A 13,885-nucleotide genomic window follows, 5' to 3' on the forward strand; every position below is an offset into this window, starting at 1 on the left:
CTCCTCACACTTCAAGTTTTCAGCCTCTAAAGCTCCTGGCAGCCACTACACACCCCATAACAACAGCCCAGAGTAACCCAGAGAGAATAAACTTCCATATTTATGCATTAATGAATCAGAGGAAATGTTCCCTTTTCAGGTCAGTCCACACTCATCTGGAAGCACAACTGGGCAGCTGGTGGTCTCTTGGTCACCGTGCAGTGAGGTGGTGCAATGTCCTTGATCTCCAAGGCAGGACGATCATGTGACATTGACCTGCTCCCTCTCCCTGTCTCCCACCTGCTCTCTGCTCTCTGCACCGTGTCATGGTCAGGATCATGTCACCCCACAGAAATGGAAACCTCTCAGTGATGCCTCTGCAGGAGTTTGTGCTGGATGGGTTTGGGGGTGGCCCACAGACCCAGGCCCTGCTGTCTGCTCTGTTCCTTGTTCTGTATTTGGTGGACGTCCTGGGGAACCTCACCATGATCGTGGTCATCACGCTGGATGCCCGTCTGCACTCCCCAGTGTACTTCTTCCTCAAGAACCTCTCCTTCCTGGACTTGTGCTACTCATCTGTCATCTACCCCAAGGCCTTGTTTGACTTAATGTCGTCGACCAAGGTCATCACCTTTGCAGTATGTGTCACCCAGTTTTTCTTCTTCTCCACCATGATCACCACTGAGGGATTCCTCTTGGCCGTGATGGCCTATGACCGCTTCATGGCCATCTGCAGCCCCCTGCGCTACCCCATCTCCATGTGCCCCTTGGTCTGTGCCCGCCTGATGCTGAGCTGCTACTGTGGTGGCTGCCTCAACTCCATCCTGCAGACCAGCTTCACATTCAGCCTTCCATTCTGCAGCTCCAACCACATTGACCACTTCCTGTGTGATGTCCCTCCATTGCTCAAGCTTGCTTGTGCTGACACTACCGTCAATGAGCTGGTCTTGTTTAGCATTTGTGGCCTCATCATTGTGGGCACCACACTCGTGGTCCTCACCTCCTATGGCTACATCACAGTGACCATCCTGAGGATGTGCTCAGGAGGAGGGAGACACAAGCTCTTCTCCACCTGTGGCTCCCACATGACAGCTGTGTCCCTCTTTTATGGGACCCTTTTTGTCATGTATGCCCAGCCGGGAGCTGTGCAGTCCATGGAGCAGGGCAAGGTGGTCTCTGTCTTCTACACCCTGGTCATCCCGATGCTAAACCCCCTCATTTACAGTCTGAGAAACAAGGAGGTCAAGGATGCCCCGAGGAGACTGAGGCAGAAACACACAGCCACGTGAAGGAGAGTGACCAGAGAGACTGGTTGTTCCAAGACAGGACAAGAGGGCTCTGGGAGAGGTACAGGCTTTGGTTTGAGGTATTCATTCCTCATTCATCCAACTCATTTCTTTCATCTAAACTTTCATTCAGCCCTTCATAGGAGTACTTCATGGAGCATACATTGCATGGATGAGATGCAATAAAGAACCAAGCTCTTTTGCCAGCAGAAAAGTAACACTGCAAGGATGGAGCAAGGCCATAATCTTGAACTCTGGGTAACACGGTGGGCAGCATCATGAACAGAGAATCTCTGAGCAGTCTGTATGTCCCAAGTTCAACTTCCTCCAGGGAAAATACATAGACTAGACAGATTTTGAGGCTTCTCCCTTCAAGTTGTTGCTGAACCTAATGTAAGTAAGTGTTCAGCTATCTCCCCTGGACCACCTAGCAGGGGGGCCTTAGGACACTCAGCCTTGGTGATAGCCTGGGCATTCCCACAGCCAATTAGGGCAGTTAGGAAGACCATGCTTTCCTTCAGTCCTGCAGCGGGGCTGTTCCTCCTCTTCCCCTTTCTGTTCACTGAAGCCACCACCCAACAAGGCAGCAGGGAGCACCTGCGCTCCTGCTTCAGACACTCCTAGTGCTCCCTGTCCTGGGTTTCTCCCCTCAGACAGCAGCTGGGAGCCCCAGGGAGCCAACATGAATGCCTGACACCCAAAGTTCACCATCCAACCTGACCGGTGACACTCTTCTGACTACTTATGACCCTAAGAAATGGGACCTTGTTAGCACAGACACCTCTGAGTAAGGATGGAGGTCCTGGTGGCTGAAGCAGAGAGCAGATGGTAGAGAAAGAAGTTGTCCTTTCTTGCTGGTGAACACAGCTCCCTGCTCTCTATCCCACACTCCCTGGGAGCCTGGCCCCTCAGGCTTAACCTGCCCATTCAGACCTCCATCCTCATTCTCTGTGGACCTAAGACACGGCCTGGATGCAGAGCCCAGCAGCCTCCTTAACTGGTCTCCCTTTGGTAGAGTCATCCACTCCCATGGTCACTCCCAGGAAGTTGTCCTCTGGAAGAAGGGTGGTCTGTACCCTGTAGGGGCAGGGGGACATGCCCTGTGTCTCTGATCACAGACTCAATCTTCTTGCTTCTTTGCTCAGGAGACATGAGGAGGGGCTAATAGCCCAGTGAGAAGATTTCTGCTCACAATAGTCAACTGAAACACACTCCAAGGTCTTCACTCACTTGTTCCTGTTCCTTCTCATTTCTGGACTTTCTGTAAAATTATTTCTATCTCTGCCAGTTTACTGTATTCCCTCGATGTAACACCTGTTTCTTTGAGGAGTTCTCTAGTTTTCAGCTATTAGGGACACTCCTTTTCTTCTCGAGCTGTAAGAATATTGTTTCCCATGCTCCCTTCTTCCTCTCTTTTTCTCTACTCTGTTTCCTCCTGACCTCTTCCTCCTTTCTCTGCTTTTCCTTCTTTCTTTCCCCTTCCCTCCACAACCACCTCTCTTTCCCTCCACTTACCCCTCCTTCCTTTCTCCCACTTCCCCCACTCCCAGCTCGCTCTTCCTCCATCCCTTGTTGTATTTTCTCATGTCATTTTTAGTCATTGATCCACCTGCAATGCAGGAGACCTGGGTTCGATCCCTGGGTTGGAAAGATTCCCTGGAGAAAGGAAAGGTTACCCATTCCAGTATTCTGGCCTGGAGAATTCCATGGCCTGTATAGTCCATGGAATTACAAAGAATCTGACATGACTGAGCGACTTTCACTTTCACATGTCTTTTCACAAGACAAAACTTCGGTTGTCTACTATTTCAGTTAACATTTCTAAAGGAAATGGAAAAACACAGTCTTTGTTTTCCTATACAAGTGGAGATTTATCATCATTATTTCATACCTAATGGTATTAAAGAAATCAGGTGTTCTTAGTAGAAAAACATTAATTATGACTTTGGAATAAGTTGTGAAAGCTGATCCAATATTGCATGGAGTAGAAATTCTCCAAAAGTCTGGAAAAAAATTATTTTAAGACCCTACAGATTATCTTTATGTCTGTGTTAACCTACATATCAGACTATAGTGAAGATAGCTGCACAATGCTAAAAGTGGTTTGCCAGCAAATTTGGAAAAGTCTGCAGGGGCCACAGGACTGGAAAAGTTCAGTTTTCACTTCATCCCAAAGAAAGGCAATGCCAAAGAATCCTCAAACTACTGCATAATTGCACTCATCTCATGCGCTAGTAAAGTAATGCTCAAAATTCTCCAAGCCAGGCTTCCGCCATATGTGAACCATGAACTTCCAGATGTTCAAGCTGGTTTTAGAAAAGGCAGAGGAACCAGAGATCAAATTGCCAACATCCGCTGGATCATCGAGAAAAAAGAGAGTTCCAGAAAAACATCTATTTCTGCTTTATTGACTATGCCAAAGCCTTTGACTGTGTGGATCACAATACTCTGTGGAAAATTCTGAAAGAGATGGGCAAACCAGACCACCTGACCTGCCTCTTGAGAAACCTATATGCAGGTCAGGAAGCAACAGTTAGGACTGGACATGGACCAAAAGACTGGTTCCAAATAGGAAAAGGAGTATGTCAAGGCTGTATATTGTCACTCTGCTTATTTAACTTAAAGGCAAAGTACATCATGAGAAATGCTGGGCTGGAAGAAGCCCAAACAGGAATCAAGATTTCCAGGAGAAATACCAACAAACTCAGATATGCACATGACACTATCCTTATGGCAGAAAGTGAAGAGGAACTAAAAAGCCTCTTGATGAAAGTGAAAGAGGAGAGTGAAATAGTTGGCTTAAAGCTCAACATTCAGAAAATGAAGATCATGGCATCTGGTCCCATCACTTCATGGGAAATAGATGGAGAAACAGTGGAAACAGTGTCAGACTTTATTTTGGGGGGCTCCAAAATCACTGCAGATGGTGATTGCAGCCATGAAATTAGAAGATGCTTACGCCTTGGAAGGAAAGCTATGACCAACCTAGATAGCATATTGAAAAGCAGAGACATTACTTTGCTAACAAAGGTCTGTGTAGTCAAGGCTATGGTTTTTCTAGTAGTCATGTATGGATGTGAGATTTGGACTGTGAAGAAAGCTGAGCACCATAGAATTGATGCTTTTGAACTGTGGTGTTGGAGAAAACTCTTGAGAGTCCCTTGGACTGAAAGGAAATCCAACCAGTCCATTCTAAAGGAGATCAGTCCTGGGTGTTCATTTGAAGGACTGATGCTAAAGCTGAAACTTCAATGCTTTGGCTACCTCATGAGAAGAGTTGACTCATTGGAAAAGACCCTGATGCTGGGAAAGATTGAAGTCAGGAGGAGAAGGGGACAACAGAGGATGAGATGGCTGGATGGCATCACTGAGTTGATGAACATGAGTTTGAGTAAATTCTGGGAGTTGGTGATGGACAGGAAGGACTGGCATGCTGCAATTCATGGGGTTACAAAGAGTCAGACACGACTGAGCAACTGAGCTGATCTAAACCGAACTGAAACCCATTCTATACTTTGCAGGTTCCTGCAACATAGTTCATTCTCATTTCACATCTACTGGCTGATTACAACTTGAGTTTACTGTTAACTCATCATTGAACTCCAAAGTATAATTGGCACAGCTCTAGTTGTATTAATGTAAAATAAACACCTTACATTCAAGATCATATTACATTTTTAAGTCTGATTCTGCATTAACTTTTAACAAAGCTTAACAACTTTTATCGTGTTTGTGTCTAAAAGTAATCTTTTGTTGTAACTAATTTTAAGTGTAGAGTTTAGCCACTCTATTGAGAGTCCCTTGGACTGCAAAGAGATCCAACCAGTCCATTCTGAAGGAGATCAGCCCTGGGATTTCTTTGGAAGGAATGATGCTAAAGCTGAAACTCCAGTACTTTGGTCACCTCATGTGAAGAGTTAACTCATTGGAAAAGCCTCTGATGCTGGGAGGGATTGGGGACAAGAGGAGAAGGGGACGACAGGGGATGAGATGGCTGGATGGCATCACTGACTCGATGGATGTGAGTCTGAGTGAACTCCTGGAGTTGGTGATGGACAGGGAGGCCTGGCATGCTGCGATTCATGGGGTCGCAAAGAGTCGGACACCCCTGAGCAACTGATCTGATCTGATCTGATCAGTCAGTCAGTTCAGTCACTCAGTCCTGTGTGACTCTTCATGACACCATGGACTGCAGCACACCAGAATTCCCTGTCCATCATCAACTCCTGGAGATTGCTCAAACTCATGTCCACCAAGTCTGTGATGCCATCCAACAATCTCATCCTCTGCTGTCCCCTTCTCCTCCTGCCTTCAATCTTTACCGGCATCAGGGTCTTTTCCAATGAGTCAGTTCTTCACATCAGGTGGTCAAAGTACTGGAGCTTCAGTTTCAGCATCAGTCTTCCAATGAATATTGAGAATTGATTTCTTTCAGGATTGACTGCTTTGATCTCCTTGCAGTCCAAGGGACTCTCAAGAGTCTTCTCCAACACCACAGTTCAAAAGCATCTATTCTTTGGTGCTCAGCTTTCTTTATGGTCCAAATCTGACACCCATACATGACTACCAGAAAAACCATAGCTTTGACTAGATGAACCTTGGTTGGCAAAGTAATCTCTCAGTTTTTTAATATGCCATCTAAGTTTGTCATAGCTTTCCTTCTAAGGAGCATGTGTCTTTCAATTCATGGCTGCAGTCACCATCTGCCGTGATTTTGGTGCCCCCAAAATAAAGTCTTTCAGTGCTTCCACTGTTTCTCCATCTATTTGCCATGAAGTGATAGGACCAGATGCCATAATCTTCATTTTCTGAATGCTGAGCTTTAAGTCTGACTTTTTCAGCCTTCTTTTTTACCTTCATCAAGAGGTTCTTTAGTTCCTCTTCACTTTCTGCCATAAGGGTGTTGTCAGTTGCATATCTGAGGTGAGTGGTATTTCTCCTAGTAATCTCATGCTTCATCCAACCCAGCATTTCACATGACATACTCTGCATATAAGTTAAATAAGCAGGATGTCAATATACAGCCTGGATGTAGTACTTTCCCAATTTTGAACCAGCCCATTGTTCCATGTCCTGTTCTCACTGTGGCTTCTTGTTCTGCACACAAGTTGCTCATGTGGCAGGTAAGGTGTTCTGGTATTCTCATCTCTTGAAGAGTTTTCTACAGTTTGTTATGATACATATAGTCAAAGGCTTTAGCATAGTCAATGAAGCAGAAGTAGATGTTTTTCTGGAATTCTCTTGCTTTTTCTATGATCCAATGGATCATAGAATTGGCAATTTGATCTCTGGTTCTGCTGCCTTTTCCAAATCCAGCTTGAATATCTGGAAGTTCTCAGTTCATGTACTGTTGAAGCTAAGCTTGGAGAATTTTGGTAGCTCAGACAATAAAGAACCTGCTTGCAATGCAGGTGACCCAGGTTTGATCTCTGAGTCAGAAAAGTCCCCCAGAGAAGGCAATGGCTACCCAGTCCAGTATTCTTGCCTGGAGAATCCCATGGATAGAGGGGCCTGGTGGGCTATAGTCCATGGGCTCAAATACAGTCAGACACGACTGAGTGACTAACACTTTTCTCTGCCTTTTCTAAATCCAACTTGAACATCTGGAAGTTCTTGGTTCATGTGCTTTTGAAGCCTAGCTTGGAGAATTTTGAGCATTACTTGGCTAGCATGTGGAATGAATGCAATTGTGTGGTAGTTTGAACATGCTTTGGCATTCCCTTTCTTTGGAATTGGAAAGAAAACCTTGTTGTGTAACAGATCTCCAGAACTTTTTCATCTTGCAAAATTGAACTTGCATACCCCTTCAGCAAAGCCTCCCTATTTCCCCCTTACCTCCAGTACTAGAAGCCAGCATTTTACTTTCTGTTTTTTGAATGTGACTACTTTAGATACCTCGTGTAAGTAAAACATAGAATATTTGTCTTCTTGTGTCTGGTTATGAGACTTAACATGTCTTCAGGGTTCATACATGTTGCAGTAAATTAATGGATTTACATCTTTTTAAAAGCTGAATAATATTCCATCATATGTTTATGCCACATTTTGTTTATTTATTCATCCACCAGTGAACACCTTGGTTGTGTCCATCTTTTGCCTATTGTGAAAAATGCTGCTATGAGATGGATGCACAAATATCTCTGATAGTCACCTTTTTTTTATTTTGGGGAAATATATACACAACCATGTGACTACTGAATCATAGAGTAAATATGTTTTAAGTTGGAGGGAACCTCCAAAGAACTTTACATAGTGGCTATACCATTTTACATTCCCATCAATAGTGCAAAATGTTCCAATTTCTTGACTTCCTAGCCAAACTAACTTCTCTCTTTCTTTCTTTTTGAATACTCATTCTAATACTTGTGAAATATCATCTTGTTGTGCATTTCACTAATGATTATTGGTGTTAGGCATCTTTTCATACTTTGTTGGAAACATGTAGTTCATCTTTGAAATTTTTCTATTGGGGTATTGGTCTTTTTTATATATAAAGGAGTTTATTTTCTAATTTATTCAAGTATAGTTGATTTACAGTGGTGTGTTAACTTCTGCTGTACAACAAAGTGATTCCAGTTATATATGTATCTACACACATTATTTTTTTCCTTTTTTTTTTGATTTTTGATTTTATTTTTAAACTTTACAATATTGTATCGGTTTTGTGAAATATCTAAATGAATCCGCCACAGTTATACATGTGTTCCCTATCCTGAACCCTCCTCCCTCCTCCCTCCCCATACCATCCCTCTGGGTCGTCCCAGTGCACCAGCCCCAAGCATCCAGTATTGTGCATCGAACCTGGACTGGCGACTCGTTTCATATATGATATTATATGTATTTCAATGCCATTCTCCCAAATCATCCTACCCTCTCCCTCTCCCACAGAGTCCAAAAGACTGTTCTATACATCAGTGTCTCTTTTGCTGTCTCGTATACAGGGTTATTGTTACCATCTTTCTAAATTCCATATATATGTGTTAGTATACTGTATTGGTGTTTTTCTTTAGGGCTTGCTTGACTCTGTATAATAGGCTACAGTTTCATCCACCTCATTAGAACTGATTCAAATGTATTCTTTTTAATGGCTGAGTAATACTCCATTGTGTATATGTACCACAGCTTTCTTTCTTTTTTTTTTTCAGACTCTGTAAGTTATTGCTTTGTTCAGTGTTTAAGATTTCATGGTTCTGGATTTAAAATTATTTATATTTTAATAATATATATCTGTACTCATATTTAAATAATTGTCTGTTCTTTCAGCATTTACATGAAAACAAAATTTCTTTTTGCCCCCTCCTTGCTACCACTAGCCATCAATAACATTTATGTTTTAAAATGTTTTCCTTTGTTCTTAAAAGTTATTTTAAAGCTACATGAACATGGAGAGAAGTTAGAAAATAAGCAAAATTAAGATCACTCCAAATTTTCCTATCAAATATGAAGTTATTATAGTTATTACTGTAGAGTTATTCTTTCATGTATTGCCCTATGCAGAAAAAAATTCTGTGTGTGTATACACACCTACATTTTAAAAATATAAGACCAAGTATACATTACTGTTTTGTAATCTTTTTTTTCCACATGTGTTTTTTTTTTCTTTTTTTCCTTTTTTTAATTTCAGATATACACATGCTCCCCATCCTGAACCCTCCTCCCTCCCCCCTCCCCATACCATCCCCCTGGGCCTTCCTAGCGCACCAGCCCCAAGCATCCAGCATCGTGCACTGAACCTGGACTGGCATCTCGTTTCATACATGACATTTCACATGTTTCAATGCCATTCTCCCAAATCTTCCCACCCTCTCTCACAGAGTCCATAAGACTGTTCTATACATCAGTGTCTCTTTTGCTGTCTCGTACACAGGGTTATCGTTACCATCTTTCTAAATTCCATATATATGCGTTAGTATACTGTATTTATGTTTTTCCTTCTGGCTTACTTCACTCTGTATAATAGGCTCCAGTTTCATCCACCTCATTAGAACTGATTCAAATGTATTGTTTTTAATGGCTGAGTAATACTCCATTGTGTATATGTACCACAGCTTTCTTATCCATTCATCTGCTGATGGACATCTAGGTTGCTTCCATGTCCTGGCTATTATAAACAGTGCTGCGATGAACATTGGGGTACACGTGTCTCTTTCCCTTCTGGTTTCCTCAGTGTGTATGCCCAGCAGTGGGATTGCTGGATCATAAGGCAGTTCTATTTCCAGTTTTTTAAGGAATCTCCACACTGTTCTCCATAGTGGCTGTACTAGTTTGCATTCCCACCAACAGTGTAAGAGGGTTCCCTTTTCTCCACACCCTCTCCAGCATTTATTATTTGTAGACTTTTGGATCGCAGCCATTCTGACTGGTGTGAAATGGTACCTCATAGTGGTTTTGATTTGCATTTCTCTGATAATGAGTGATGTTGAGCATCTTTTCAAGTGTTTGTTAGCCATCTGTATGTCTTCTTTGGAGAAATGTCTATTTAGATCTTTGGCCCATTTTTTGATTGGGTCGTTTATTTTTCTGGAGTTGAGCTGTAGGAGTTGCTTGTATATTTTTGAGATTAGTTGTTTGTCGGTTGCTTCATTTGCTATTATTTTCTCCCATTCTGAAGGCTGTCTTTTCACCTTGCTAATAGTTTCCTTTGATGTGCAGAAGCTTTTAAGTTTAATTAGGTCCCATTTGTTTATTTTTGCTTTTATTTCCAATATTCTGGGAGGTGGGTCATAGAGGATCCTGCTGTGATGTATGTCAGAGAGTGTTTTGCCTATGTTCTCCTCTAGGAGTTTTATAGTTTCTGGTCTTATGTTGAGATCTTTAATCCATTTTGAGTTTATTTTTGTATATGGTGTTAGAAAGTGTTCTAGTTTCATTCTTTTACAAGTGGTTGACCAGATTTCCCAGCACCACTTGTTAAAGAGATTGTCTTTAATCCACTGTATATTCTTGCCTCCTTTGTCAAAGATAAGGTGTCCATATGTGCGTGGATTTATCTCTGGGCTTTCTATTTTGTTCCATTGATCTATATTTCTGTCTTTGTGCCAGTACCATACTGTCTTGATAACTGTGGCTTTGTAGTAGAGCCTGAAGTCAGGTATACCACAGCTTTCTTATCCATTCATCTGCTGATGGACATCTAGGTTGCTTCCAAGTCCTGGCTATTATAAACAGTGATGCGATGAATATTGGGGTACACTTGTCTCTTTCAATTCTGGTTTCCTCAGTGTGTATGCCCAGCAGTAGGATTGCTGGATCATAAGGCAGTTCTATTTCCAGTTTTTTAAGGAATCTCCACACTGTTCTCCATAGTGGCTATACTAGTTTGCATTCCCACCAACAGTGTAAGAGGGTTGCCTTTTCTCCACACCCTCTCCAGCATTTATTGCTTGTAGACTTTTGGATCACAGCCATTCTGACTGGCATGAAATGGTACCTCATAGTGGTTTTGATTTGCATTTCTCTGATAATGAGAGATGTTGAGCATCTTTTCATGTGTTTGTTAGCCATCTGTATGTCTTCTTTGGAGAAATGTCTATGTAGTTCTTTGGCCCATTTTTTGATTGGGTCATTTATTTTTCTGGAATTGAGCTGCAGTAGTTGCTTGTATATTTTTGAGATTAGTTGTTTGTCAGTTGCTTCATTTGCTATTATTTTCTCCCATTCTGAAGGCTGTCTTTTCACCTTGCTTATAGTTTCCTTTGTTGTGCATAAGCTTTTAAGTTTAATTAGGTCCCATTTGTTTATTTTTGCTTTTATTTCCAATATTCTGGGAGGTGGGTCATAGAGGATCCTGCTGTGATGTATGTTGGAGAGTGTTTTGCCTATGTTCTCCTCTAAGAGTTTTATAGTTTCTGGTCTTACGTTTAGATATTTAATCCATTTTGAGTTTATTTTTGTGTATGGTGTTAGAAAGTGCTCTAGTTTCATTCTTTTACAAGCGGTTGACCAGTTTTCCCAGCACCACTTGTTAAAGAGATTGTTTTTAATACATTGTATATTCTTGCCTCCTTTGTCAAAGATAAGGTGTCCATATGTGCTTGGATTTATCTCTGGGCTTTCTATTTTGTTCCATTGATCTATATTTCTGTCTTTGTGCCAGTACCATACTGTCTTGATGACTGTGGCTTTGTAGTAGAGCCTGAAGTCAGGCAGCTTGATTCCTCCAGTTTCATTCTTCTTTCTCAAGATAGCTTTGGCTATTCGAGGTTTTTTGTATTTCCATACAAATTGTGAAATTATTTGTTTTAGCTCTGTGAAGAATAACGTTGGTAGCTTGATAGGGATTGCATTGAATCTATAAATTGCTTTGGGTAGTATACTCATTTTCACTATATTGATTCTTCCAATCCATGAACATGGTATGTTTCTCCATCTATTAGTGTCCTCTTTGATGTCTTTCACCAGTGTTTTATAGTTTTCTATATATAGGTCTTTAGTTTCTTTAGGTAGATATATTCCTAAGTATTTTATTCTTTCTGTTGGAATGGTGAATGGAATTGTTTCCTTAATTTCTCTTTCTGTTTTCTCATTATTAGTGTATAGGAATGCAAGGGATTTCCGTGTGTTGATTTTATATCCTGCAACTTTACTATAATCATTGATTAGTTCTAGTAATTTTCTGGTGGAGTCTTTAGGGTTTTCTATGTAGAAGATCATGTCATCTGCAAACAGTGAGAGTTTTACTTCTTCTTTTCCCATTTGGATTCCTTTTATTTCTTTTTCTGCTCTGATTGCTGTGGCCAAAACTTCCAAAACTATGTTGAATAGTAATGGTGAAAGTGGGCACCCTTGTCTTGTTCCTGACTTTAGAGGAAATGCTTTCAATTTTTCACCATTGAGGATAATGTTTGCTGTGGGTCTGTCATATATAGCTTTTATTATGTTGAGGTATGTTCCTTCTATTCCTGCTTTCTGGAGAGGTTTTTTTTTTTTTTTTTTTTATCATAAATGGATGTTGAGTTTTGTCAAAGGCTTTCTCTGCATCTATTGAGATAATCATATGTTGTTTTTTTTTTTCAATTTGGGTTATTGGTCTTTTTAATTGTAGAAAAACATTTTATATTTGGATATTACCCCTTATCAGATATAAGATTTGGAAACGTTATCTCCCATCTCATAGGTTTTTTTTTTTTTCAACAGTGTTTCTTAAGTTTTTTTAGTACACTGGTTTCTCATCTTCATTTTGTCTATTTTGTCTACTTTTATTTTTTGTTTCAGTGCTTTTGTTATCATTTTCACTACATTAAATCAACAAGAAGAGTCAACAGTTGTATATGCACACCAAATGTAGGAGCACCAAAAACAAAACATACACTAAGAAACATGAAGGGAATAATTTAAACTAATACAATAACACTAGGGGGTTTAACCACTGAATTCAATCAATGGAAAATCACACAGACAGAAAATCAATATGGAAATACTGTCCTAAATGACACTTTGGACATATGGATTTAGTGGAAATATACAGAATATTTTATTCAAAAACAGAAGAATACATCTTGTCAGGTGCATGTGGAATGTTTTTCCAGGATAGATCACATACGAGGCCTGCTAAACAACTCCCATTAACTTTAACATAATTAAAATTATATCAAGAATTTTTTCTTATCATGGAAGCATGAAGAGAAACAGATGACAAGAAAAAAACAACAAAAACCAAAAACACATAAACAATATGCTCTTAAAAAACAAATGGGTGATTAAATTAATCGAAGAGGAAATTTTTAAAAATATGGAGTTAAATGAAAAGGAAGATGAGACTATTCAAAATCTATGGGATTCAACTAATGGAGTTCTATGAGAGAAGTTTACAGTGATAAAAGCCTACTTCAGAAAATAAAAATATCAAATAAAAAATCAAATTTCACAACTAAGGGGGCTAGGAAAAGAGAAAAAACAAAATCCAAATTTACTGGAAGGAATGAAATAATACAGATCAGCCCCAAAACAAAAGGGACTAAAAAACAATAGAAGAGATCAATGAGACTAAGAACTGGTTCTTTTAATAGATAAAGAAAAGTAATAAATGTGTAGCTAGACTCACTATGAAAAAAGACAGAGGGCCCAAGTAAGTAAAATTGGATGGGAAAAGAAAATACAAGGAACACCACAGAAATACAAAAGATTATAAGAGATTATTAGTAACTATTTTATGTCAATAAAACAGAAGATCTAGAAGAAGTGAATAAAAACTGTACAAGCCCTCAAAACTTAATTAGGAAAAAATAGAAAATATTATAAGTCCAATAATGAATAAGGAGATTTAATCAGTAATGAAAAATCACCCAGTAAAGAAAAGCCAAGGATCAGATGGCTTCAGGATGCATTCTAGAAAATATTAAAAATAATTAATGCCCAAAGTTCTCGAATTATTCCAAAACATTGAACAGGAGGGAACACTCCCATATTCATTGTACAAGGCCAGCACTAGTCTAATACGAAAACAAGATAAGGCCACTACAGGAAAAGAAAACTAGAGCTCTATATCTGATAAATATAGATTGAAAAGTTCTCAATACAGCATTAGGAAACTGAATTCAATAGCAATTAAAATGATTGATCATATACCATTGTCAAATAGGATTAATCCACGGGATGCAAGAATGTTTCAACATACACAA

At 40.1% G+C, this 13,885-nt stretch overlaps 1 protein-coding gene across 1 annotated transcript; it reads left to right on the top strand.

Moving 5' to 3' along the window:
- The first annotated feature begins 317 nt into the window (after positions 1-317).
- Positions 318-1,268, top strand: LOC113890541 (olfactory receptor 12-like). The gene has a single exon (XM_027538380.1). The coding sequence runs from the start codon at positions 318-320 to the stop codon at positions 1,266-1,268; it is 951 nt and encodes a 316-aa protein (XP_027394181.1).
- Positions 1,269-13,885: the final 12,617 nt, after the last annotated feature.

This window comes from Bos indicus x Bos taurus, chromosome 3, assembly GCF_003369695.1.
Source record: "Bos indicus x Bos taurus breed Angus x Brahman F1 hybrid chromosome 3, Bos_hybrid_MaternalHap_v2.0, whole genome shotgun sequence".
Classification (NCBI taxonomy): Eukaryota; Metazoa; Chordata; class Mammalia; order Artiodactyla; family Bovidae; genus Bos; species Bos indicus x Bos taurus.